Source organism: Pyrus communis, chromosome 3 (assembly GCF_041283825.1).
Source record: "Pyrus communis isolate YQ-2024b chromosome 3, ASM4128382v1, whole genome shotgun sequence".
NCBI lineage: Eukaryota > Viridiplantae > Streptophyta > Magnoliopsida > Rosales > Rosaceae > Pyrus > Pyrus communis.
Genome location: NC_142567.1, coordinates 26,876,865 through 26,902,673, shown reverse-complemented (window position 1 = coordinate 26,902,673; position 25,809 = coordinate 26,876,865). Strand labels below are relative to the sequence as shown.

The 25,809-nt window shown below is 37.6% G+C and overlaps 1 protein-coding gene, 1 long non-coding RNA gene and 1 pseudogene across 2 annotated transcripts; 1 reads left to right on the top strand and 2 right to left on the bottom strand.

The window, feature by feature from the left end:
* Positions 1–2,336: 2,336 nt before the first annotated feature.
* Positions 2,337–3,708, bottom strand: LOC148698244 (uncharacterized). Its single transcript, XR_015961014.1, has 2 exons — positions 3,125–3,708; positions 2,337–2,850 (listed from the first exon to the last, which is right to left on the bottom strand). It is a non-coding gene; the product is annotated as an uncharacterized LOC148698244 (long non-coding RNA).
* A 2,301-nt stretch (positions 3,709–6,009) lies between these two features.
* On the top strand, positions 6,010–6,935 carry LOC148698243 (uncharacterized). Its single transcript, XM_088691527.1, has one exon. It carries the CDS (start codon positions 6,037–6,039, stop codon positions 6,655–6,657), a length of 621 nt encoding a protein of 206 aa, XP_088547653.1. The 5' UTR covers positions 6,010–6,036; the 3' UTR covers positions 6,658–6,935.
* A 4,466-nt stretch (positions 6,936–11,401) lies between these two features.
* Positions 11,402–21,198, bottom strand: LOC137715097 (cation/H(+) antiporter 15-like; annotated as a pseudogene).
* Positions 21,199–25,809: the final 4,611 nt, after the last annotated feature.

The following is a 25,809-nucleotide window of genomic DNA, read 5'->3' as shown; positions in this document are numbered from 1 at the left end:
ATTTAAGATGTTAGAATGGCATACATCTTATATATAAAGCCAACACAAAAGCTAAACAGTGCATTTTGTCTTACTAAGCTTCAACAACCAACACAAAAGGTGAACAGTGATTTTGGTGTCATCAAGTTTCAACAAAAATATTTAGACAAAAATGCCCCCAAGATAAACAACTTCAAAGGCATCCCAAAATAATGCATCAAATAAGGCAAGAGCATTTTTGTCATTTTAACAGTGTTTTTTTTAATAATTAATTTGGGGGTGTGATATCCACACACCCTATTTTACTTCTCACACACCTTTTTAATTTTCGACCGTCGGATCAAATGAATTAAAGAAGATCAACGGACATAAATTATTAAAAGGTGTGTGAGAAGTAAAATGGGGTGTGTGGATAGCACACCCCTTAATTTTTTGGTACTGTCACACCCCGACCTGCGAATAAAGACTATTCACGAGTTAGGGTGTGAGGCATATCTTAGCTATAGAAATAAATTCTACAACCAAGATATGGTGGAAAATAAAATAAAATTATTACTTACACCATACATGAACAAAATCTTACATAAAAATTTATTGAATGCTCAGCGGAATAACTATGGTGCACAAATTAATTCACAACAAAATGTACCAATAAAATAATAATTAAATTGTAACAATTCTTTCAAATACGTGAAATATATGCAAATGAGATGGATGAATGTACTCACTCCCTTCTAATCTCGTCAACACATATATACCTAAGGCACCCAAGCATGCACATCCCTTACCATGCTTATACCGCTTGGCTCTGGATATGTTAGAGTATGAGTTAACTCATGTTCATCCCTTAAACCCAATTTTTTAAATTAAACTCTCAGTTTCCACTTTATTATACAGGCACTGCCTGTCACATTCCGGCCCGGTCCCCCACCACATCCCAAGCCCGACTCCACCGTAGCACTATATTGTCTGCTTTGGGCCCCTACCACACCTTCATGGTTTTGTTTCTAGGAACTCACACGAGAACTTCCTAGTGGTAGAGACGTTGGAACACCGAGGAAGGAGAATCAAAGTTCACCCATTTTAGGATTCTGGCGGGTTTGAGTGAAATTGGAGGCCAAATTTGACTTGGTCACAGGTATAAAATTTTCTCTACTCTTTGAGATCTTCATTTCTATAAAATTTGAGAATTTTTGGAGATAATTGAATTTTTCGGCGAATCGGGGTGGCTGACCGCCATGTGCGGCGGCGCGTGACCCGAGTCACCCTTGACCTTTCTAAGCTAAGTTTGACACCCCAATTCCATAGGTGAAGTCCGATTGATGAAATCTCATCGTTTGAGCATAGTTTTGATAAAGACCACTGCTTGAACATTATATGAATTGACGATCCGACCGTTAGATCGTCACCAAACTTTAATACATTATAGTATGTAATATTTGAGGATATTAGAAATTAAAGATTGGGAATTTGACATACGGATCTTCCAGAATTGGATTTGTAAGTGCATAAAATAAAACGTTGACTGCCACTTGAATTGGCAATTGGCGGAGATCCAACCGTTGGATCGTAATGAAACTTTAGTATGATGTTTTAGAAGAAAAATGTGGATTTTTGGAAGTTACGGATCGGAAGTCCAGGTGCGGATCTTTCGGATTGAGTTACGTAGGGTTGCAGACCCTATCGTTGATCTTTGACCGACGGTTGATTTTTGGTCAATGAGTCTCAAATCATTCTAGAACGTCATTGGGATGTGTTTTATGTTATGTGTTCTATTGATAAGATTTCTGAGACATGATTGAATAATTGTTCTAGGTGATGATTGTTCGTGACGTCTCAATATTCGTGCTAGGGAGTCGTAGCGCGGACCTCAGGTGAGTGGGTCTTTTCCTTTTATCGTATGTATATCATTGATAGTTCCAAAAAATACTTTTAAATTGATTTATGCATTTTATGCCATGTCATATATATATATATATTTGTATATTCTAAAATACTATGATATGGTTGAGTTTTAGATTGCATTATGGTATAACCATATGCATATTTACCTACATATAATTGTTGTGAATGCCTTGAAGTGCTATGGTGAACGCGGGACGTATAGGTAAGTTCAAGTGAGTTTATAGTATTATTTGAAATGATTGAGTTAGGACATGACTATATTAGTGTTTTGTGCAACTCCGACACTGTCGTACATATTGATTTATGAGTCGTACAAGTTGCGTTAGGCAACTCCGACTCATGGATTATCATGGATTGATTTATGAGTCGTACAGGTTGCGTAGGTAACTCCGACTCGTGGGTTACCATAGACTGATGAGCACTTGATTTATATTGTTGTTGCCGATATGTAATGATTTAGAATATTCTTGGATTTACTATTGATTTACATTTGATTTCATACTTATATGTAGTATGATTTCCTGGAACCTATACAGGTATTACAGCAAGGGGTTATATCATTTAAAAGGTCTTTATTAAAGCTTTATATTTAGGCCCACTCACTTTTGTTTTTTTTATCCCTCCAGGTTCTAGTAGCAGAGTTTTCGTATCGACGAGGATTTGTGGCAAGTCTTAGTATTGAAGATTACCTTCGATGGTATGATTTTCAATCCACTATACTGTACTTTACTTATGCTCTGACGTCACGTGTGAAATGAGGTCATTCCCGCTCACAGCGCACTCTCGTGTTTAGACACTTTTAGGTTTAAATTTATTCACATATTCCACATCACCACATTTTATGGCTTGGTCACCTTCCAGGTGTCAGCCAGCACATCTCAATTTGGGGTCCTAGTGGACAATCCAGTTCGAGATGCGTCACTTCCCTCGACGCCTAATTGTATACTTAAGCCCTGCACCCTACGCCTGAAATATACAAGGTTCAATATTTTATATTCAAGGCAAACTTTAGCCCTTGAATATCCTCACAACTCAAACACTTTACAAAACTCAACACAACTGAACTCTCTTTCTTGCTTTGCATGAATGTTTATGTATGTGCCATGTAACAAGGATATCAATAATCACATGCTCTATAATATATGCAACACTAATCAAATTGTTAGTAGCCAAAATTATATTATCAATAATATATAGTACGAATAACACACAACAATCTAATTGAGAAATATTACTTTACCATTTTACTCCATCTCTCTAGGTGATATTGATGCATAAATCCATTTGAGTTCCATAGAGCAATTTTGTTGGGTAAGCTCTCATGCATTTTCTGGGATTTGTCTCTCCCCCCCCCCTCCTTATTTTACAACATTCTCAAGGGAAGTAAATGGATATTTTCGATGGTTTAGTGGAGTGCTTCTCATGGCAATGATCTCAAAATGTAAATGCATAAACAACACAAGATTTAAGTGGTTCGCCAAATCGATTACATCCACTGAGGTTTGCTTTCATTGTATTTCACTATATATGAGGGACTTACAAATACAATGAAAGATGGCTTAAAGCCTTTACATAATGTAAAGTAAATGGGAAAAACGAGAAAAATGATCTGGGAAGGAGATAGGGTTTTTTTATTCTTGTTTCCCCGTGTGTTGTTGTTGGTGGTGTGTTGTTCTCCTCCCCCGTTCCTCTCCTCCCTCTGCTTTTATAGATGAAGAAATGGAATCCTCCATTAAGCCTTAAGGACACGTTTCACTTTGTTTTGCAACACTTGGACATCTTGTAATTGGAAGCAATCATTCCCATGCATGTGGACAAATACTCAAAAGTCACGCTTAAAGTCTAAGGGATATGAATCCCACCTCTTCAAATTTTGGAGGGATGAATCATCACCAAACATTTAACTCTTAGATTCCTAATCAATACAAATTTGCCAACTCACCCTTAAGTAGACTTCCACCTTCACATTTAGAGTGGTGAGTAATCACCAAATCATTAACTCCTAATGTTACAAACTCTCCACCTCATCTTTGAGAGAAAATATCAAGACAAAATTACTCATTTAGTCAAACCTCAAACTCTCAGCCTTTTGTGGGGAAAATCAAACCAAACTAATTTAATCTCCCTTCTCCAATTCAAACTAAAAATATCTCTAATTACATATGAATATGAAATAGCTAGTTTTTGAAAATGATTTTACATTGAGATTATTTTACACATCAAAAGTAGGTTCTTGCACATAAAAATAATTACACACACACACACACACATATAACCTTTTTTTTTTTTAAATACGGAGTATTACAGGTACATTTTTTTTAATTTTTTAATTTTTTAATTTAGTGCCTCACAATAGGCTGGCAATAATGTAATTCAATATCTCTATTTTTAAACACGTTCAAAACATCTTAAGAGGCGTATAATGCAGGTTATAAAAAAAGGTCTTTCAGACGGGGATAATAATGTGATTAAATTAATTGTCAAATGATTTTTTTTTTTTAACCAAATGGTCTTATCTACACTAAGGGGGAGGAGGGGTGGGCTTAGCCTCACAATGTGCTAGCAATAATATGATTCAATCAATTGTTTATTAAATATTATTTTCTCTATTCTTAATGTAAATTCTATATAGACCTATTTTATTATGTGAATCCAGCTGTTTTAATTGGTTTATGAGGGGTTTCTTCTAGTATAATCTAAAATTATTCATTTACTTCGAATATTTGACTTTCTTTTTGTCAATTTACGTATATAAATACATTTAAAGCATGTAAGTTGTGCATAGCACGCCATGATTCAAAAAATATCTTATGCACGAGCGTGAGCGCGTGCATGAAGGCTAGTGAAGCATAATATAACCGTAAACGGAAAGATTAACCACAAACATGACTTTTATCTAATTTACTTCAGGTAGTGTTATGTAAACATCCAATTCATTTGATCGAACAATAAAAAATTTAAAAATATATGTGAAAGCTAAAAAAAGTGTGTAACTAAAAAGACACATGTTCTTGAAGACAGCTAGATTCTCTGGACTTTGTTAGCATAAGGTCTGAGTATGACTCTGAGATGCAATAAGTTCCTCACCAGCGTGCTGTTAACAATGTCACTGACCAATAAAATCTCAGCGATTCCAAAGCACATCGAGGCAAAGGAGATGCTGCTTTCGGCTGAGGCCAACTGGACCAATGATTTGTCGCTGTGAGCTTGTGAAATTGCTCACCCGAGGGGAAGATAACCATTTTCTCATAAAATAAAAAACTCGGTACTCTGCAATTTTCATTCCGTACCTAATCACTTATAATTTCAGCATAAGCCAAAAGCCATTATTTAAATCTGTCGTTTCCAGTACTAATGCCTATATTCGCGATGGCCTCGTCATGTTGTGGGAGCCACATCCAACTCCTCTTTGTATTTTTACAATTCTAAATATGCCCTCGAATGTATTTTATACGGTTTTGCTCGACGGTATACAGTGGTTTATAGGAAAAGTAGAAGATTGGGAACCAAGCATGTCTTTGTGTGTTTTATCTCGGTGTCAAAATGTTAGAATTAGTTCTAGTACCACTCATTAATTTGTCCCAAATAGTATGAAAAATCAACGGTCAGAATTAAATTATAAACCTCATTAAGTACCCTAAATACTAGTAACTTAAGAGTTTTGTTTACTTGTCAACATAATGAATAAAAAATGAGGCTACTAGTAGTCCGGACTATTAAAGATTTATGATAATATTTAATTATAAACCTCACTAAGTACCCTAAATACCAGTAACTTCAGAGTTTTGACATAACTATTAATTACTCATATCATAATCATATGGATTTATACTACAAAAACAGTAACAATACACCCAAATTATTGATTAACTTTGGCGTCCCCTTTGAAACAAAGAAACCCTAGCTATCTTAAGCATTCTCCATAAGGCTCATTATCTCATAAGCACTTCCAAAAAAAACATATATGCAAGTAACCCCCCATCACTAATTGTTTAAAAGGCGGCTTAAGTTAATTAGCTCATGGAAGCAAGATCCACACACACAAGATCATACCAAAACAGAAAAAAAACCAAATAAATAAAAACAAATCAAAAGTCACCAACAAAGGACAATTTGGTCATTTCAAAACCAATCAATGCATACAATAATATCATGCACCTCTGTTATGTTCTTATGAGTACCAATTATTCCTATTTATATAACACACAGCTAGTCCAAACCTTCCATAGCATTCAAGCCTTCAACCCCAAGACCCCAAAGAAGCACAAAAGAAAACCAAAAAGCAAATCAAAATCCACCGGGAGAGCTCAAAAACCAGAGATGGGCAACAGTCTAAGGTGCTGTTTGGCTTGCGTACTACCGTGTGGAGCCCTAGACTTGATACGGATCGTCCATTTGAATGGCTACGTAGAAGAAATCTCACATCCTGTCACCGCTGGCGAGATCTTGGAAGCAAACCCTAATCACGTTCTCAGCAAACCCAGCTCCCAAGGTGTCGTACGCAAAATTTTGATCCTCTCGCCGGAGTCGGAGCTCAAGCGAGGCAGCATCTATTTCTTGATTCCGTCTTCTTCTGTGCCGGAGAAGAGGAAAAAGAGTAAGAGCAACGGCATTAAGAAACCCTCAAAAAAGAGCAGCAAGAGCCAAAGCGATAGTACTGACCGTTACTTGACGGAGATTGTGACGGAAAAAAAGTTTACCTCTCGCCGGGATCGGAGGGCTGGCCGTGTCGCAGTATGGCGGCCTAATCTCGAAAGCATCACCGAAGACTAATATTTTATTTTTCCGGAGATGGGGACTTTTTTTGGGAGGGGTACATGGGTTCGTATTGCTTCTTGTGGATATTTTTGTTTGTTTGTTTTTTTTTTTCCGGTCTGCGTAGTATAATGGCAGATTCTGAGTTAAATTCAGTATTCATGAGGTCATGATCTGTTTGGTTTTCAAGAAAATCATGGCTATATTGACAGAGCGAGAGAGAAAAAGGAAATGTTCGTAGAAATACAATTGTATTTACACCAAGTTTGTAAGTAAATATGCTGCTCCTTTTATTCTCTCTTTGTGATCTCATGATTTGTGTGGAAAAAAAAAATAACTGGGCAGCCTATCTAGTGCCAAAAGTGGGGAAAAAATTCCATCAGTTGAAGTGGTGTGTTTAATTTCAGCAATTTTGAGATTTGAAATAAATTAGAGTTTTTGAAATAGATAAGAGATCATGTCTTAACATATATAGTTGAATTTCATGTAGTCCATATAATTCCATATACTTTCTTTAAAAGTCAGCACAAGATGGAACTGCTTTCCATGATTGTCCAAATGAAAATTTTTTATTTTTTAAACAAAAGATATTATTTACAATAAAGGTTGGGGGAGTGAGTTAGCTAAGTCTCACAATGGACTAGTAATAATATAGTTCAAATTCATCTTTGACGAGAATTGAACCTAAGATCTTACAAATAAAAAAATACACCACTGAACCGTGGTACTAATTGGCTATCCAAATGAGCGAAGTAACTTGCTCAATAACATTAAAGGCCTGGTGTACACTTATTATTAAGAAAAGAGAATGCTAGAAAGGTCATTTTTTAATTAGGTCATTTTCTAAAATAGTAATTTTACATATTAAAATTATGAAAGTTTTACACATTTCTCTCCATATGCATAGCATGTGTGAGATTGCTAGTTGCCCTTTATATTAAGAGAAATACTAAACACACACCCATGTTTAATACTAAACACACACCCATGCTCTTTATTCAATCCGTTTTAATTTTCAACATTTTAAGGTTTTTTTTTTTCATGGAGAGGAAAAGAAAGAATAACTAGTTATCGCTAGCCATGATACCATACTTCTAAGAGCATCTCAACCTATTAGTAGAAGACAAGGGAAAGGGCAAGGACAAGTGCATGTAAGTTGCCTTTGTTATTTACTTTGAATAGTACTTGCCTTCGGCCTTACCCTTTCATAACGGGTAGAGTTGCACAAAGACAATTACTATTCAGAGTGAGTAGCAAGGGCAACTTACATGCCCTTGCCCTTATTTTTGTCTTCCACCAACTAGTGAAGATGCTTTTAGACTTAGAATTTAGGGCATACCATAACAAAGTCCATTGTCAATTAGTTTATGGAAGCACAACCATATAAGTCATTATATATTATTGTAACAGTTGGCATACTAGTTCATCTACGCGGTATTGTAGTGCAGCTATATATACATACATTACTATATACTATATGCAATAATTGACATGGAGTCTTGCTGAATTTAGAAAAATGTTTAAATCCTTACCTAATAAGGTTAAGAGACGTGCATGCTAGCTTATGAGAGCGTTTAATTGGCCAACGAATGGAGGGAATATCGGGTAACAACTTTTGTAATACATATGAAATGCAATAGATTATACATGTTCTTTAAGTATAATGATTGTGAACACTACATTTATTCTTAAACCAAGCTAATGGATTGGCTTTCAAAAACCCTTAAATTAATCACAATAATACGTCATGCAACATCTTCTTCTTATTCCCAACTTATAACATGGTGCTTGCCTCTTATGGGAGGCCTCCATTCTCAGTTGACAAAATTAGAACTCCTAATAGGCAATGGTAGAAACTTCATTAGTCGTGTAAATAAAAAATGATGTGTGAAAATTATCTGAAATGCATACACATGAGAGAGAGACGGGGGGGCCTTGGTGTTTGATGAAGGACATGAGCTCCAGCCCATATATTATTAATGGCATATTATCTTATTAGCATAAAGCCAAAAGTTTTGAAGGGCTCCATCTTGAAGCTACATATTTATAAATGCAAAACAACCTGGCAAATCTTCTTTGCTAAACCTATTTCGTATAACTCAGTCCTCACATGGATTCCCTCTTCCCATCTCTCCCATATAATATTATTCTTATTACACATCCATTTCTCAAACTCCATCCCATGATATATGTTTATATTAATGTTCTGGACCACAAACTTGTAGATCAAAGATTTCAGTTTAACCAGTTGAATTTGGAATATTTTTTGGGAAATTTCATGGGGAAGCATGTGAGTTGTGGGTTTGGACCAAAGAGAGAATGCCGTGCATTTAATCAAACACATTATATGGATTTGATTATTAACTGATGAATTCTAGTAGAAAAATGGGGAGATCCCAAGGAACATAGGCCCTTCGATTAATTGTAGCATTGGTTAAGACAAAAAGGATATGAGTTCACGGGTCTAGTCGCCAGTTCCCGGAGGAGAACTTGGGTGAATCCCTCTGGATGGGAGACATCGAAGTAAAATACTGTAATGGCTTTCTCTATGTATGTGGGGGTGAGTTTCAATATCATTAGTCAATGGAAAGTCAATTTTGCATTGTCCCAAACCTTAGTTGTTCATGTTTTAAACTGTAAGAATCTTAAATTAATTGACCAATATGAATGATATTGACCAATTTAAACTGCTAGATTCCCCAATATGAATGTTATTGATCGGGAGGTACTCCGTCTCTATATTTTTTGTGCTAAGTTGTTTTGGACTGCCTTTCTCAGCTTTCCCTAATTTACCTTGTATTAGATTTTGTTTTTCTTTAATGAATGTTATTCGGATTGACCAAAAACAAACTAAAACTTCTGTTCTTGGTATTGATGGCAGTATCTTATTGTTTAGAAATTTAGAATAAATGAAAGTAAATAGACTTAAATATCAACATGAAATAAAAGTGATTAGGGATCCCAAATTTTGAACTTGTTTTTGTTGTGGAACATAACTCAATTTTACACTGTTTTGGGGAATCTAGCACATCCTATCTGTCCTGTCCCCATGAGTTGTTAAGGCCTCGACATCAAAATGTTCATGGGCCAATGGTATCAAGTCAAGCCAGTGGTTTATTTGCTTATTGCTTGCTTGTCCCTATTTTCTTATGTATTTCCCCATAATGTTATCAGTTATTGTTTTGTCATGAATGATATATATTCGAGTTTTCTATGTCACCTTTTCTTTTCTTTTCTTCTTGTGGGTAGCAATATTCCATTTATTTGCTTGTTTGCTGGTGGCTGTATGAATATGTGGGATTCTGGTTCTCAACTCGTGCTTGCATTGCACTACATATAATTTGACAATCATCTTCCAATTGGCATTTTGCTCGATCTTGTCTTTGGTATAAAGTTTCTGTAGTCCATCTTTGCACACAGCCACAGGGGTAAGATCACAATTTTAAACTTTATTTTATATATATATTTTGACAAGTATTTTGACACTTTATTTATACCTATATTTAGTTTCAAGGTTTTGTCTCAACTTTGTGGATGTGGTTTCTTAGAATAAATACGGAACATTCGATCTTTATGAAGACAACAAATACACCAACTAGCAATTGTGTGTTTTAGTTGTGCAGCATGCATGTCCTAGAGAACATCGATTTGTACATGTTATGTAAACGATTACTGAAACAACGGGATGAATGATAGAAGGATTACATGCGTCAAATTCGTGAATATGAATTGAAAATTCAGGATTGGCTACGATACTTACATGTATTTAGTATAATCATCATCTGACAGTCATATATAATTCATGTAAAAATATGTATTTAATACAATCATCATCTGATCGTCAAGATGGTGATTGTATTATTTAGATACATGTACATATTGTAACCAAATGGAATCATTAATTCAAAATTTACCAGAAAATAGATTAAACTGTAAAGTTTCAACAATAATATGAATAAAATTAACTGATAAATTCTTTAAACCCATTTTAATTATGGGTTGCAAAATGACATACCAGACCAAAGTCATGTTAACTTGTGTTTGGGCTATAAATAAAAATAAGGCATGCTATGTGGCCAATATATTTTCATATACACAAAATTGCACGACTTTGACCCATCAAATTCTAAGCCCAATCTAGGATCCTATCCTATGGCTCAGACGACTAACGCACATCACTCCACAGCCATCCAAGGTCTTGACTGAACGTCGCATCATTTTTTTTATTTTATTGCATTTGAATAACTTATTTTTTGGTTTACATCAGTCTCTTCCACTTGTAAAGAAATAGACCTCGGATTAATATTGAAAAGAACTAAAGTTGACGTGAATCTTGATGAATAAATAAATTCGTCAATAAAAAACCAATATTCTTGATATGCAATTGGAATCACTGAGAAACTAATACCATACAACAAAAAATTAGAACATGCAATTTGATAATCTAGCCTCTTATTGGTTGCATCTTCTTGCAGTCGAAGTTTACTAGATTGATTAACTATGGTCTTTAATTTCTCCCTCCTTATTTGAGGGTCTTCCAAATTAGCTTGACCCCCAATGGTAATTTCAGTCACCATACTATTGTAGCTACTTCAGTACTTAAAAGCATGTTGTCATCTTAGTATCTACAAAAATTGATATAATTTACAAAGTTTATACAATTTAAGAAATAGCAAAAATAAATATAGTTTACAAGAAAATGGTCTCTATCTAGCTCATATTCACCAACCCTGCATAAGCAGAATTCGTGTACAAAGCTATTCTAATTAAGCAAAAGTGAGAAATTAGTAAACAAAGAAATTTCTCTACTGTGTTTGTTTTGCTGATAACGAAGTGGGTGCACTCTATCATCACGAGGTATATCCACGACAGAAAATGAGGGGGTTCCATAGGACTTAAAGCTGTTGTGGTCTACCATCTGTTGATCATTTCCAAGCATTTGTTGCTGCACCACCAACACCGAGACCTCACAATTGGAATCTGAAGATGCCAACATATCTCCAATGAACCCAAGTTCCGGAAACTCATTCCATTCTTTGAGTCCCATGAACAATGGTGAATCACAATCATGGCGTCTCCCCACCAGAATTAGGTCATAAAATTTTTGCATGGACCTAATCACATTGATCATGTCCACGCTATCTGTAACACGTTCCCCCTTGTAAACATGTTGTTTTCTCCCAGCAATTGCTATCTTACACTTGCTGAGTAGCTCCGAATCATGTTCTTTATGCACATTAAATTTCCTATTGTCCACCAATCTAACGACCGTGATGCTGACATTAGGGTGCTCTGTCATGCGCATTGCATATGCTAATGCCTCACGGTCATCAGGTCCTACAAAGATAATCCCAATACTGTACACAATTTTGCATGATAGAGATGTGTTGGCGTTCAAGGTACCACGATCTAGGAGAATCCCAACTGAGCATGGGGAATTTCGAAGAATGTTTCGATTCGCATACCTTATAGGTTTGGATAATCCCTCCATGCAACTTAGTGAATTGAATTGCTTGTGAAATGGGATTAGGACCATGGAAGTCCTTTTTTCCAATGCTAATGTGCAAACATCATCATGCATTGTGGCATAGGGTGAAATGGCTGTGAATGCATTCATTATAAAGCCACCGGAGCTATGTTCTTCGTATAATCTGAAGCCATTGACTATCTGATCTGAGTCACCGGAATGAAATGTCCTAGCACTCTTTTTTCCGAGTCGATGTGTTATGAAGACTGGGGCAGTTCTGCCTGATAGACTCACGAGGTGGACAACATAAAAGCATACGGGGGTTTGGGGGGTTGGATTGGTGACCTCAAGAAGGTTGATGATGGAAGGGGTGCTGTCTTCTTGGTATATGCATGCAAGAATGCGAAGCTCGGCATTGGGCAAGGCATGCTCAATTGTCCTTCTTCTCTTGGTGGACATGTATCTCTTGGATGGATTGTACAGATATTTCAATATGGGGTTGATTATTGCAGTTAAGACGAATGCTGACAGAACCATAATGCTATAGGCTTCTTCGTCAATCAGCTGGAATAGATAAGCACAAGTGAACAAAATTTAGAGGACACATAATATTTTATACAGAGAACTAGATCATAAGAAAAATTCACTTAAAAGTTTACACCAATATTAATTACCAAATTGTTGCAAATAAGAGAATGAGAGTATGAAAGTATCTCATCTGTTCGAAACAAACAAGGTTAAGAGTGTATGTGCTTATCTATGAACAAATGACACACAAAATCTGTCTTGGTGTTCTGCATTCCCCCGATTAAAAAGATCAATTTTCAGTTTTTCTTTTTATATAAAATATCATGCAATAGGAATGGGTAAGCATAGTGCAGAAGTAATAATAAAAAAGATGCGAGTGGAGATAATTACGAAGAGCAACAATTCATGATTCAAAGTTAGAACGTCAATGATGCCTTAAGCACTCATGATAAGCCCTAGTGAAAATGAATCGACAGGAGACATTTTGCAATAGAGAGAAGGAACCATAGTTCCCATAAGTTTACCACAAAAGCTACTCAAAACCAAGAGCTCCAAAATCCAGAGTCTTCATCTTTATCATAGAGAAATTAATCCTTGCACCAGTGACCACAAAGTAGCTTGGCAACAGAATCAATGAGAAGTAGGAGTCTAGTTTCTCAACCAAAGCTGATCCCAGTGGTGGGCCATCTGGCACTGCCAACCATAAAATCATGGCCCCAGTATACAATGCTGGCCCATAACCTCACCAAGAAGAGAACACACCATGATCATGATAAATATTGAAAAAAGGGTTAAACTCTGTTTACTACCCTCATGTTTCGTGGTTTTCAACATTTAGTACATCAAGTTTTTTTCATCCCAGAGTCATACCTGAAGTGTTAATTTTGGGACAGTCTCATACATCCGTTAGTCAAACTGTTAATTCTCCCATTAAGTGATGATGTGGCGTCCAGGTGGACAATGCCTGGGTGCCACGTGTCATTAAAAATATTAAATTAATTAATAAAATAAAAGTTAAAAAAAAAACCCATCCCTTCTCCCCCCTCTCCCCCGCCCCTAATGCAGAAGAAGAACAACAACAAGAACAAGAAACCAGAAGAAGAAGAAGAAGAAGAAGGAAAAAGAAAAGAAAAAAAAAACAAAGAAGAAGAAGAAGAAGGAAAAACAAAAAAAAAAACAAAAAAAAAACCCATCCCTTCTCCCCCCCTCTCCCCCGCCCCTAATGCAGAAGAAGAACAACAACAAGAACAAGAAACCAGAAGAAGAAGAAGAAGAAGGAAAAAGGAAAAAAAAAAAACAAAAACAAAAAAAAACCCAGTCCCGCCCCCAACCCAGAAGAAGAAAAAGAAGAACCCAGAAGAAGAAGAAGAAGAAGAAGGAAAAAAAAAAATCCAATTCGTCATTTCCACATTAATGGAGATCTACCACAAAACCAGTCCAAAAATCATCTCAAACTTAAACTCTCCATCTCAAAGTATTTTCAAAATTCACCCACATTGAAAATCCCAAAAATACGGAGTTCATGGTCTGGGTTCGCGTTCGCAGTTGGCGGGGTTGGGGGGGGGGGGAGGAGGGGACGAACTGGGTTTGGGCTGCTGTTTTTTTTTTTTTTTCTTCTTCTTCTTCTTCTTCTTCCTCCTTCTTCTGGGTTGTAGATTCGAATTTTTTCTTCTTCTTCTTCTTCTTCTTCTTCCTTCTTTTGGGTTGCAGATTCGATTTTTTTTTTCTTCTTCTTCTTCTTCTTCTTCTTCCTTCTTTTGGGTTGCAGATTCGATTTTCTTCTTCTTCTTCTTCTTCCTCCTTCTTCTGGGTTGCAGATTCGATTTTTTTTTTCTTTTCTTCTTCTTCTTCTTCGTCCTTCTGGGTTGCAGATTCGATGTTTTTTTTCTTTTCTTATTCTTCTTCTTCTTCTTCCTCCTTCTTCTGGGTTGCAGATTCGATTTTTTTTTCTTTTCTTCTTGTTCTTCCTCCTTCTTCTGGGTTGCAGATTCGGTTTTTTTTCTTCTTCTTCTTCTTCTGGGTTGCAGATTCGGTTTTTTTTTTTTCCCTCTTCTTCTTTTGCGTTTTTTTTGGGGGGGGGGGGAAGGAATGGGTTTTTTTTTTTTTTAACTTTTATTTAATTAATTATTTTAATATTTTTAATGACACGTGGTGCCCAGTCATTGTCCACCTGGGCGCCACGTAATCACTTAACCGGAGAATTAACAATTTGACTAACGGATGTATGAGACTATCCCAAAATTAACACTTTAGGTATGACTTTGGGATGAAAAAAACTTGATGTACTAAATGTTGAAAACCACGAAACATGAGGGTAGTAAACAGAGTTTAACCCTTGAAAAAATGTAGCTCTCTTTCACCGATTTTTCTTTATCCGTAAGTCGTGCAACCATCCACAACATTATAGGCCTCAAAGTGTAGACTATGAGGATGAACATGCAAAATAAGCTCAACCCCATAAAGGGTAGACTAAGATCCTTTTTTGAAATCTTGCTTTGCCTTATTGTAAAGGCCAAACCGACCCAAATCAAAGATAGCTAGCACCCCACTAACTATTGAGGAAGACACAGCCAATCTCCCAATCTCCGAGTTGAGGAGGTTCAAATCAGCCAAAGGCACGCGATGACGTGGAACGAGCTTAGGCATTGAAACATTGCGATGATGATGATCGACTTGTGTAGGCTTGCTTCCATCGCCGCCGTCTTCCGTAGGACAAAAGCGAAGCCAATGTTGAGGATCAAAGGGACGAAGAAAGCCGAGAGGCCTATGACCACGACTTTCGTTCCTGACTGTTTGACCAAACTTATGTTCATTTTCACTCCGACTAGGAAGACAAACAGCATGACACCAAATAACGCGTAGGTTTCGCTGATGCAAAAGCTTTTCAGTGGGAAAACTATATCTGCAAAGGCATTGCCTGATCCTAATACTGATGGCCCCAATATAATACCCACCTCATGCATAACATACAAATTACGTTGATAGATGTTAGAAATAGCTTCCTAGTTGGAGTCTAGATATGATTGTAATCCTAATTATAAGTGTATTCCTATCTTGTAGGGATAGTACCTTGTTGTGCAAGGCATGTAATTGTATATATTTCCTTTTCTTCACGTATCAATAATATACTTTTAGCCACGCATTCTTTTTCTACATGGTATCAGAGCAGGTTGCAAACCCTAGCTTTTTTCTCAACCACAATTTTTTTCGGCAGTCATCCCTGCCGTTTCTCCTTTTCTCATGGGAGACTCTTCTTCCGATGGCCCCAACCCCTTTTATCTTCACCATTCCGACCATCCCAATCTTGTTCTTGTCTCCAAGAAATTAAACGGAGATAACTACACGACCTGGGCACGCGGGATGCACATCTCCTTAAGCGCCAAGAATAAACTTGGTTTTATCACCGGTGATATTGCAGAACCTGACCTTGCCGAAGATCCTGATGCTCACGCCTCTTGGAGGCGCTGCAATGATATGATCCTTTCATGGATCCTCCATTCCCTGGAGCCCGACCTTGCCGAATCCGTTCTTTTTTCCACCATTGCTAAGGCTGTTTGGGACGATCTTCATGAACGTTTTTCACAGTCTAATGCTCCCCGTATCTTCCACCTGAATCGTGAAATTGCCACCATCTCCCAAGGGTCCTCCTCGGTCTCAACATACTTCACTCGCCTCAAAGGTCTTTGGGACGAGCTCGCCTCCTATAGTGATGCATGTTCTTGTTCTTGTGGCACCAAACATGATCGCCAACAACTTATGCAGTTTCTTATGGGTCTCAATGAATCGTTTGCCGCCGTTCGGGACCAAATTCTTATAATGAATCCTTTGCCCACAGTCCGCCAAGCTTGTTCCTCTGTTTCTCAAGTCGAAAAACAACGTGCCCTTGGTTTTTCACGCACTGCTGAGCCTCCTGCTGCCATGGTGGTGCGTAGCTCTCCTCGGTCTTCGTCCGATCGGCCTCCTCTACATTGCACCTATTGCGGTTATGACTTCCACACCCGTGATACTTGCCACAAGCTTCATGGGTATCCGGTTGGACATCCTCTCCATGGTCAGCCGTGGAGACCTCCCCGCCGCTCAGGTTCTGCCCGCAGCGTTGCTGCTCCATCTGCTCGCAGCAATACTGCTGCCTCTCGGCCCATCCGCAGCTCTGCAAACCTCTCTCGCCCATCTGCTAATCACGCACATCAGCAGCCCACTTTAGATGATCTACCTCCACACCCTGGCCCACCAGCCCATCACATGCCGCAGCCCACTTTACATGACCTGCAGATTGCCATGCCACATCTTTCTGCCGAACAGCATCATCGTCTCTTTGCTGCCCTCAATGACAACACCGCATCCACGGCATCTACTCCTCAGGCTCATGTCGTTTCCCGTGATCACTTTGCCACAGGTTTGTTACCCGTGTCTTCTCGTCATGGTCCATGGATCATTGACAGTGGCGCCACGAATCATATCACTTCCTCCGCTTCATGTTTGGTTAATACTTTTGCTTCACACCTGCCACCTGTTTCTTTGCCTAGCGGTGACACTGCTCCAATTACTTTAACTGGCACTCTTCGTTTCAATTCTTTGATTGACTTGGAAGATGTTTTATGTGTCCCTAATTTTAAAGTGGACCTTTTATCGGTTGGTAAGCTTACAGATGGATTATCGTGTTCCGTAACATTTTTTCCTTCTTGGTGTGTTTTGCAGGACTTGGTTTCGAAGGCGATGATTGGTGTGGGTAAGCGACGTGGTGACCTTTATTACCTCGTGGCCCTTACCTCCTCCCTTCCCACCCGTCAACCTCTATGCAATCTCATCACCATCCGATCCTCATTATGGCATCGACGTCTTGGTCACCTTTCTCCTAGCCGTTTGCAAATTTTAGCCTCTAATTTCCTTAATTGTTCATTTGATTCTAGTCATGTTTGTACTGTTTGTCCTTTGGCAAAACAAACTCGTCAACCTTTTGGTTTAAGTTCAATTTCTACAACTTTTCCTTTTGATTTAATTCATTGTGATATTTGGGGTCCGAATCGTCAATCTTCCCTTACTGGTGCTCATTATTTTTTGACTATTGTGGATGATTTTTCCCGCTTTACATGGGTCTTTCTCATGACGCACAAATCTGATACTCAACAACTAATCAAATCATTTTTTGCCTATGTTAATACCCAATTTCACACTCAAGTTCGAAGCATTCGTACCGATAATGGAGGAGAATTTGTTTCTCTTCGCAATTTTTTTTCTGATCATGGGGTTCTTTTTCAAACTTCTTGTGTTTACACTCTGCAACAAAATGGCGTTGTTGAACGCAAACATAGGCACCTTCTTGAAACCGCTCGCGCCTTTCGTTTTCAATCACACCTTCCCCTCAAATTTTGGGGTGAATGTGTTCTTACAGCTGCTTATACCATCAATCGTCTCCCTACTCGACTTTTACATAATAAATCTCCTTTTGAAGTCCTCCATACTACAACCCCATCTTATGACCATTTTCGCGTCTTCGGTTGCCTTGCTTATGCCACCTCTATCCATCCTACCACAAAATTTTCCCCTCAGGCCCAATGATGCGCTTTCATTGGTTACCCTCATGGCCAAAAAGCATACAAATTATATGACTTAGACACTCACCGCACCTTCACCAGTCGAGATGTTATTTTCCATGAAGATTCCTTCCCTTTTGCTGCCACGTCCCCACCTTCCCAACCCCCCACACCCTCTCTACCCATTCCCCCTTTCCCGGACTTTCCCTATTCCCCTTCTCCTGGCCCCACGTCCCCTTCACCTCCTCCTACCCTACCCATTCCCCTGCTTCCTGTCACCGACACCACATCACCTCTTCCTCCCTCCACTTCTATGCCACCCACTTCTCCCATTTTAGTCCCGGCCCCACCTGTCCCACCCTCCACCGACATTTAGCCCTCTCCTCCTATCCTCCCCACGGCCCCTCTTACTCCCTCATCACCCACGACACCTCCACCTCCTTTACCAGCCACTCGCACCTCATCTCGCACTCACCATCCCCCGTCCTATTTAAAAGACTATGTTTGCTCGCAAGTGATTTTGCCTCCACACCCATCGTCTTCGCAGCCCAATTCTGTTAAAGGTACGCTATATCCACTTTGTAATTTTATTTCTTACCACCGGTTATCTCCCAATCTTCTTTCATATATTTACGCTGTCAGTCGGAGTTTGGAGCCATCTTCTTTTGCAGAGGCTGCTCGTGATCCTAATTGGCATCGTGCCATGAATGAGGAGCTTGAGGCTTTACATGCCAACGGTACTTGGACATTGACTCCCTTACCTCCTGGCAAAGTTCCTATTGATTGTAAGTGGGTGTACAAACTAAAGCATAATTCTGATGGTTCTATTGAGCGTTACAAAGCTCGCTTGGTAGCTAAGGGTTTCACTCAAGCCGCAGGTATTGATTATCATGACACTTTTTCTCCTACTGCCAAGATGATTACAGTGCGTTGTCTTCTTGCCCTTGCTGCTAGCCAGTCTTGGTCTCTCCATCAGCTTGATGTTAATAATGCTTTCTTGCATGGTGATTTGGATGAGGAAATTTACATGTCTCCTCCTCCTGGTCTTCGGCGACAGGGGGAGAATCTTGTGTGTCACCTTCACAAGTCTCTTTATGGTCTCAAGCAAGCTTCTCGTCAATGGTTTGCCAAGTTCACTAGTGCCATTCTTTCTGCCGGCCTTCAACAATCCAAAGCTGACTACTCACTGTTCACCAGAAAATTCGGTACTTCTTTCACAGCCTTGCTCATTTATGTAGATGATATTGTGATTACAGGCAATGATGTTAGTGCCATCGATTCTCTGAAGTCTTTTCTTCGAGATCACTTTCGAATAAAAGATCTTGGTGATTTAAAATATTTTTTGGGTATTAAGGTTTCTCGATCTCAATGTGGGATTTATATTTCACAACGGAAGTATGCACTAGAGATCCTCAAGGATTATGGTTTTCTGGGAGCACGGCCGATTGCTTTCCCTATGGATGATACAAAATTATCTGATCAAGGAGAACTTCTCAAGGATCCTGAAAAGTATCGGCGGTTAATAGGACGGTTAATCTACCTCACCATCACTCGACCGGATATCACATATTCTGTGCATGTTTTGAGTCGTTTTATGCATGAGCCACGTGTACCTCATATGGATGCTGCGCTTCGTGTTGTTCGTTATTTAAAGTCTACTCCAGGACAAGGTTTATTATTCCGTTCAGACAACCACACCAAGTTGGTTGCATTTTGTGACTCTGACTGGGCAGGTTGTCCTATCACTCGTCGCTCAACTTCTGGGTATTGTGTTTTCTTAGGCAATTCTTTGATTTCGTGGCGGACGAAGCGACAGAAAACTGTTTCACTTTCTTCAGCTGAGGCCGAATACAGGGCTATGGCCGGTGCTTGTTGTGAGTTAGTTTGGCTTCGGTATTTATTAAAGGACTTGAATATTCCTTTGGATGGTCCTTCTGCATTATTTTGCGATAATCAAGCAGCGTTACATATAGCTGCTAATCCTGTTTTTCATGAGCGGACTCGTCACATTGAGATGGATTGTTACTTTATACGAGATAAGATTGCGGATGGCACAGTCACAACCAAGTATGTTGGTACGGCACACCAGTTGGCAGATTTATTCACCAAGCCTCTCGGGAAGGATAAGTTTTCGACTATGTTGCGCAAGTTGGGAGTTCTTGACATCCACTCTCCAACTTGAGGGGGAGTGTTAGAAATAGCTTCCTAGTTGGAGTCTAGATATGATTGTAATCCTAATTATAAGTGTATTCCTATCTTGTAGGGATAGTACCTTGTTGTGCAAGGCATGTAATTGTATATATTTCCTTTTCTTCACGTATCAATAATATACTTTTAGCCACACATTCTTTTTCTACAATAGAAAAAGAGTGCTTAATGGTTACTAATTTACAATATTCGGTGCTTTGTCAATATCGTGTTGATATGTATACACACACACAATATACAATGTACCAAGCACTGTAATCAATTGGTACAGGTCGCTTCTACATTTTTAAGCTAACAAAATCAAAACAGAGAAAAAGGGAAACGCGTGTTTTTCCCACCCTCAATTTGTCATCATGCACTATTTTGTGAGATCAAAATAGTGTTTTTGAAGTGGGAATAGCGGCTCCCAGAAAATGGAAAAAAAAAAGAGGAGAAAGAGAGACAAAAAGCGTAGGCAGAAACGTACAAGCATTTGTGATATGAAAGCAGTCTGGCCAAGAGGGTTGAGAAATAATTGGAAGAAAGCGGTGAGTAGCGCAGATATGGAAAGCTGTACGTGAAGGATGGGAGTAGGAAAGTTTAAAGGGCTATCACCGAAAGAGTAGCCTTTTGGTCTTGATGATTTCTGATCCTGGCATACCCAAGTCTGATTACTGAATGCATTTGCCTTACGCATTCCGACGAATCACCCAGAAGCTCAGGCTTGCAGCCTCACCAAAATGTTGTACTGAGAGAGAGAGAGAGAAAGAGAGAGAGGGAGAGAGATGCACGTAGGGTTGCATGCCTGCATGGATGGGAGACACGGAGCAAAAGCTTGGAGGAAGCGAGTATGGAGGTGATGGATAGGAGGATGATGCGGGTTGGTCAAACCTTTAAGCTGGCTCTTTATTGAGCGTTGGCCTTTATTTGAAGGCCATATTTCATATTGACTGTTCACCACAAAATTTGGCAAGCACACCATTGGGCTATAGAGGTGGGAAACATTCCAATATATTAGGTGTAACACCAACTGCATATGATTGGTTTTATATCAGATATTGCAGATTACATATTATAACAAAATTAATGTTCAAAAGTTTTGATCAAATTGATGTGCGTGGAGTCTTCTCTAGGTTTTAGGTAGGTTGGAGCATATTTTCAAGCCATATGTTTGTGGTGTTTTGTATAAATTTGTTTTTTTTTTTTTTATGTCTTTCTTGGGATATTGATTGAGTTGTGTAAATCTCTTTCTATTGTTTCAGTTCTTCCGCATGCTTCTTTTTATCTTTGGGCCAAAGTAAATAAGGATGGGCTGACTAAGGGTTAGCTACAACACGTGATTGGAGTTTTTTGAGACTTAAGTTGAGATTCTACCATAATTAATTAACAATATAAGAAGTAACCTAACTATTTATAATATAATGTAAGTTTCCTTCTTCTTTTAATGTGGAATTCATTCTCAACACGCCCCTCTCGTGTGACAAATTTTCAAGCTTAACATGTGGCCAACACAAATCGGGTGGCGTGAAACATATGTGATGATAGATTGAACAAGAAAGTTATCCATCAAAATAATTCAACACTTGCTAACACTATATTCTTTTAATCTACAACTATGGTTCTTCTTTTTTTTCCTTATTTTGACCCTTAAAATGAGTATATATTAAGGCTCTACATACTTATCTTATTAGGCCTCTTATAGTAGTTTGAGTGAGTGTAATACGTATACATAAGAATCAGGTAGCCTAAGTATGATATCTTTAACATTATTGCTACACTAGTGTTAGTTCAATTAATAAATGTGAGAGTCATACTTTTTTACAAATTAGATTATGCATAATTTCTATTATGTGGTGTTAAATCATATTTTTATTGGTTTACTATGCATGAAAATTATATCATCGAATTCATTTTAATAAGATCTTTAATATAGTCCAGATTATCTTTACCCAGTTTTATTTTAGTCCTTAAGGGAAACCACAAGTATGAACCATATCAATACAGGATGAAAAAGCTAAAAAAGTTGCATTGATCTGACTAATTAATTTAGGCTGCCCATTTGACTTAAAAATTTGATCCCTTAACAAGTTGAAAGAGTGAATCATTGGATTCTTGAAAAACATAACAAAAAAACAGCGGGTCTCAGTTACTTTCATCTTTAGTTTGACATCATCTATTTTTTCTCCTTCTCTCTCAATGACAGAACTACTAAAGGCCCTAAAATCCCCTGGCTCCCCCAAAAATTTCCAACTCCCTGTTTTACTTTGCCACTATCCAGCCCACTTACCCTAACAATTTACATAAATAAGAAGCCAAATAAATAGTAGAAAAAACATGCTAAACCTTTTTTTCTTGGAGTAATTCAAAATTATAATAATATTGATAATTTTTTTAGGGGCACTTTGATTTAGGTCCAAAAATTTGAGCCGTTATTAGATTTAGTCCAATGTCCTATTTTTCTACTTTAATAATATATCTCCTTAATTGAATTTCTTGATTTATACATTTTTAATTTGAATATTTAAGTATGAAGATCTAACTACTTTCCTTGAAAAAAGTTAAAAGAAACTTTATGATACCTACACCACATATTGATTAAATACATCCAACATATGATGGAGGAAGAATATAGAAAAATAAATAAAACTTAATCTATCTATCATTCATGAAAATAGTTCAAAGAAATGTCACCTTCATACACATCAGCTTATTTAGTACACTTTGTTGAAACGGGGATCCCTCTCCTTAGTTCAAAGAAAGTTCCTTTATTAAAAGAAATCAGACGATTGCCCTAATTATCTGCATCTTTTGGTTGAAATGAGGATCCCTCCCCTTAAAGAGCATGTATATGTATATACTACCTATAACATAAATTAGTTAACATAATTAATCTATGATAAAAGTAGAAAAACATTAAGATAAGAATTTGGAGCAGGAAGGAAGGAGAAAGAATATTTAATTCTTATATTTAATATTAAAATTAAGTAAAAAAATAATCTAATAAATAATATATAACATATATCACAATTTAATTAAAGGATAATAAAAATAAGCTGACGTGAATAATCAGCGAATGAACCTGACCCAACAAAGTGTAATAAACCCAATATCGATTTACAAAATTGGACTTATATCTAGTTCACTTTTTTATTTTTTTTATTTTTTTATCCTTTTGTTCAATATTTTGCCCCCACCACCACACCATCTCTCCCCCCCCCCCTAAAAGAAACTTTATGATACCTACACCACATATTGATTAAATACATCCAACATATGATGGAGGAAGAATATAGAAAAATAAATAAAACTTAATCTATCTATCATTCATGAAAATAGTTCAAAGAAATGTCATCTTCATACACATCAGCTTATTTAGTACACTTTGTTGAAACGGGGATCCCTCTCCTTAGTTCAAAGAAATTTCCTTCATTAAAAGAAATCAGACGATTGCCCTAATTATCCGCATCTTTTGGCTGAAATGAGGATCCCTCCCCTTAAAGAGCATGTATATGTATATAGTACCTATAACATAAATTAGTTAACATAATTAATCTATGATAAAAGTAGAAAAACATTAAGATACGAATTTGGAGCAGGAAGGAAGGAGAAAGAATATTTAATTCTTATATTTAATATTAAAATTAAGTAAAAAAATAATCTAATAAATAATATATAACATATATCACAATTTAATTAAAGGATAATAAAAATAAGCTAACGTGAATAATCAGCGAATGAACCTGACCCAACAAAGTGTAATAAACCCAATATCGATTTACAAAATTGGACTTATATCTAGTTCACTTTTTTATTTTTTATTTTTTTTATCCTTTTGTTCAATATTTTGCCCCCACCACCACACCATCTCCCCCACCCCAACCCCCCGCCCCCCCCAAAAAAAAGGTTTAAACTCTATTTACTACCCCTAAAGTTTTGTGGTTTTCAACATTTAGTACATCAAGTTTTTTTCGTTCCAGAGTCATACCTAAAGTGTAAATTTTGGGACAGTCTCATACATCTGTTAACTCTCCAGTTAACTGATGATGTGGCGCCCATTTGGACAATGATTGGGCGTCATGTGTCATTAAGGGTCCACGTGGAAATTAAAAATTCAAAAAAAATTTAAAAATAAAATACAAACCTAAAGGCTTCCCGTATTCTACCTCCCCTATTTCTTTACTCTGCAACACCAACCACCACCCCCCCCCCCCCGGCGGCGCACCCTCTCCCTTCCTTTTCTATTCTGCAATCTGCACCCTTCGCCTTCCTTCTCTCCTCCATCCTCTTCTGCAATCCGTCCGCCAAGTCTCCCTCCCGCCGTCGTGACCTCGGTTCCCCCCTTCTTCTCAGGTAATTGTTATCTGGGTTCTCTTTTCTTTCCCCACTTCTAGAATTGGTTCTATTTGTTCTTGATCAAAAGTTTGAAATTCTCAATTCGGTTTGGTTTTCGATCTCCAATTTTTTTTTTTTTTCCTTCTTCTTCTAGGTTGGAGATGGAACTGGTTTTGGGTTGCGGGGAAGGACGAACTGGCTTTTGTTTTTTTTCCTTCATCTTCTTCTGGGTTAGGGGGGGAGGGGTGGGAAGGACGAACTGGGTTTGTGTTTTTTTTTTTTTTTTTCCTTCTACTTCTAGGTTGGGTGCGGGACTGGGTTTTTTTTTTTTTCTTTTTTTTTTTCTTCTTCTTCTTCTTCTTCTTCTTCTGGGTTAGGCGCATGACTGGGGTTTTTTTTCTTTTTTTCCTTCTTCTTCTTCTAGGTTGGGGGAGGGACTGGGGTTTTTTTTTTCCTTCTTCTTCTAGGTTGGGGGCAGGGGGTGAAGGGATGGGTTTTTATTTTTTTATAACTTCTATTTAATTAATTTTTTTAATATTTTTTTTAATGACAAGTAACGCCCAGTCATTGTCTACATGGGCGCCACGTCATCACTTAACGGGAGAATTAACAGTTTGACTAACGGATGTATGAAACTGTCCCAAAATTTTGCACTTTAGGAATGACTCTGGGACGAAAAAAACTTGATGTACTAAATATTGAAAATCACGAAACATGAGAGTAGTAAACAGTCTTTTGCCCAAAAAAAAAAAAACAACAATTTCTGGCTTTGCCCCTGCTTTCACTTGTAGAACTCACTAGTTTATAGGTTATTAGACTCATGAGTTCAATATATTTTTCTCACACTTAATTTTTTTTTTTTTTGTACTGTTGTAGGATGGTAATTCGTATATGAGTTCAATATATTTTCAAAAGAAGATTAACAAATTGAACAGTTTCAACTATAGAATTTATATGGTGAAGAGATAGTATTCTCAAGGGGGATAATTCCCATAGGGGATGAAAGTATTCTCTATTATCTATCGACTTAAGCCAAATTTCTCAAGGAAAATACTTGTGTACAGCCCAAGGGAAACCTACTTGTCCACTCACTTGTGATTAATAATATGTATCTTCACTATA

What these genes read in the sequence shown, in the direction of transcription:
- LOC148698243 (XM_088691527.1), top strand. Translation starts at nt 6,037, where the DNA reads ATGCACCTCTGTTATGTTCTTATGAGTACCAATTATTCCTATTTATAT.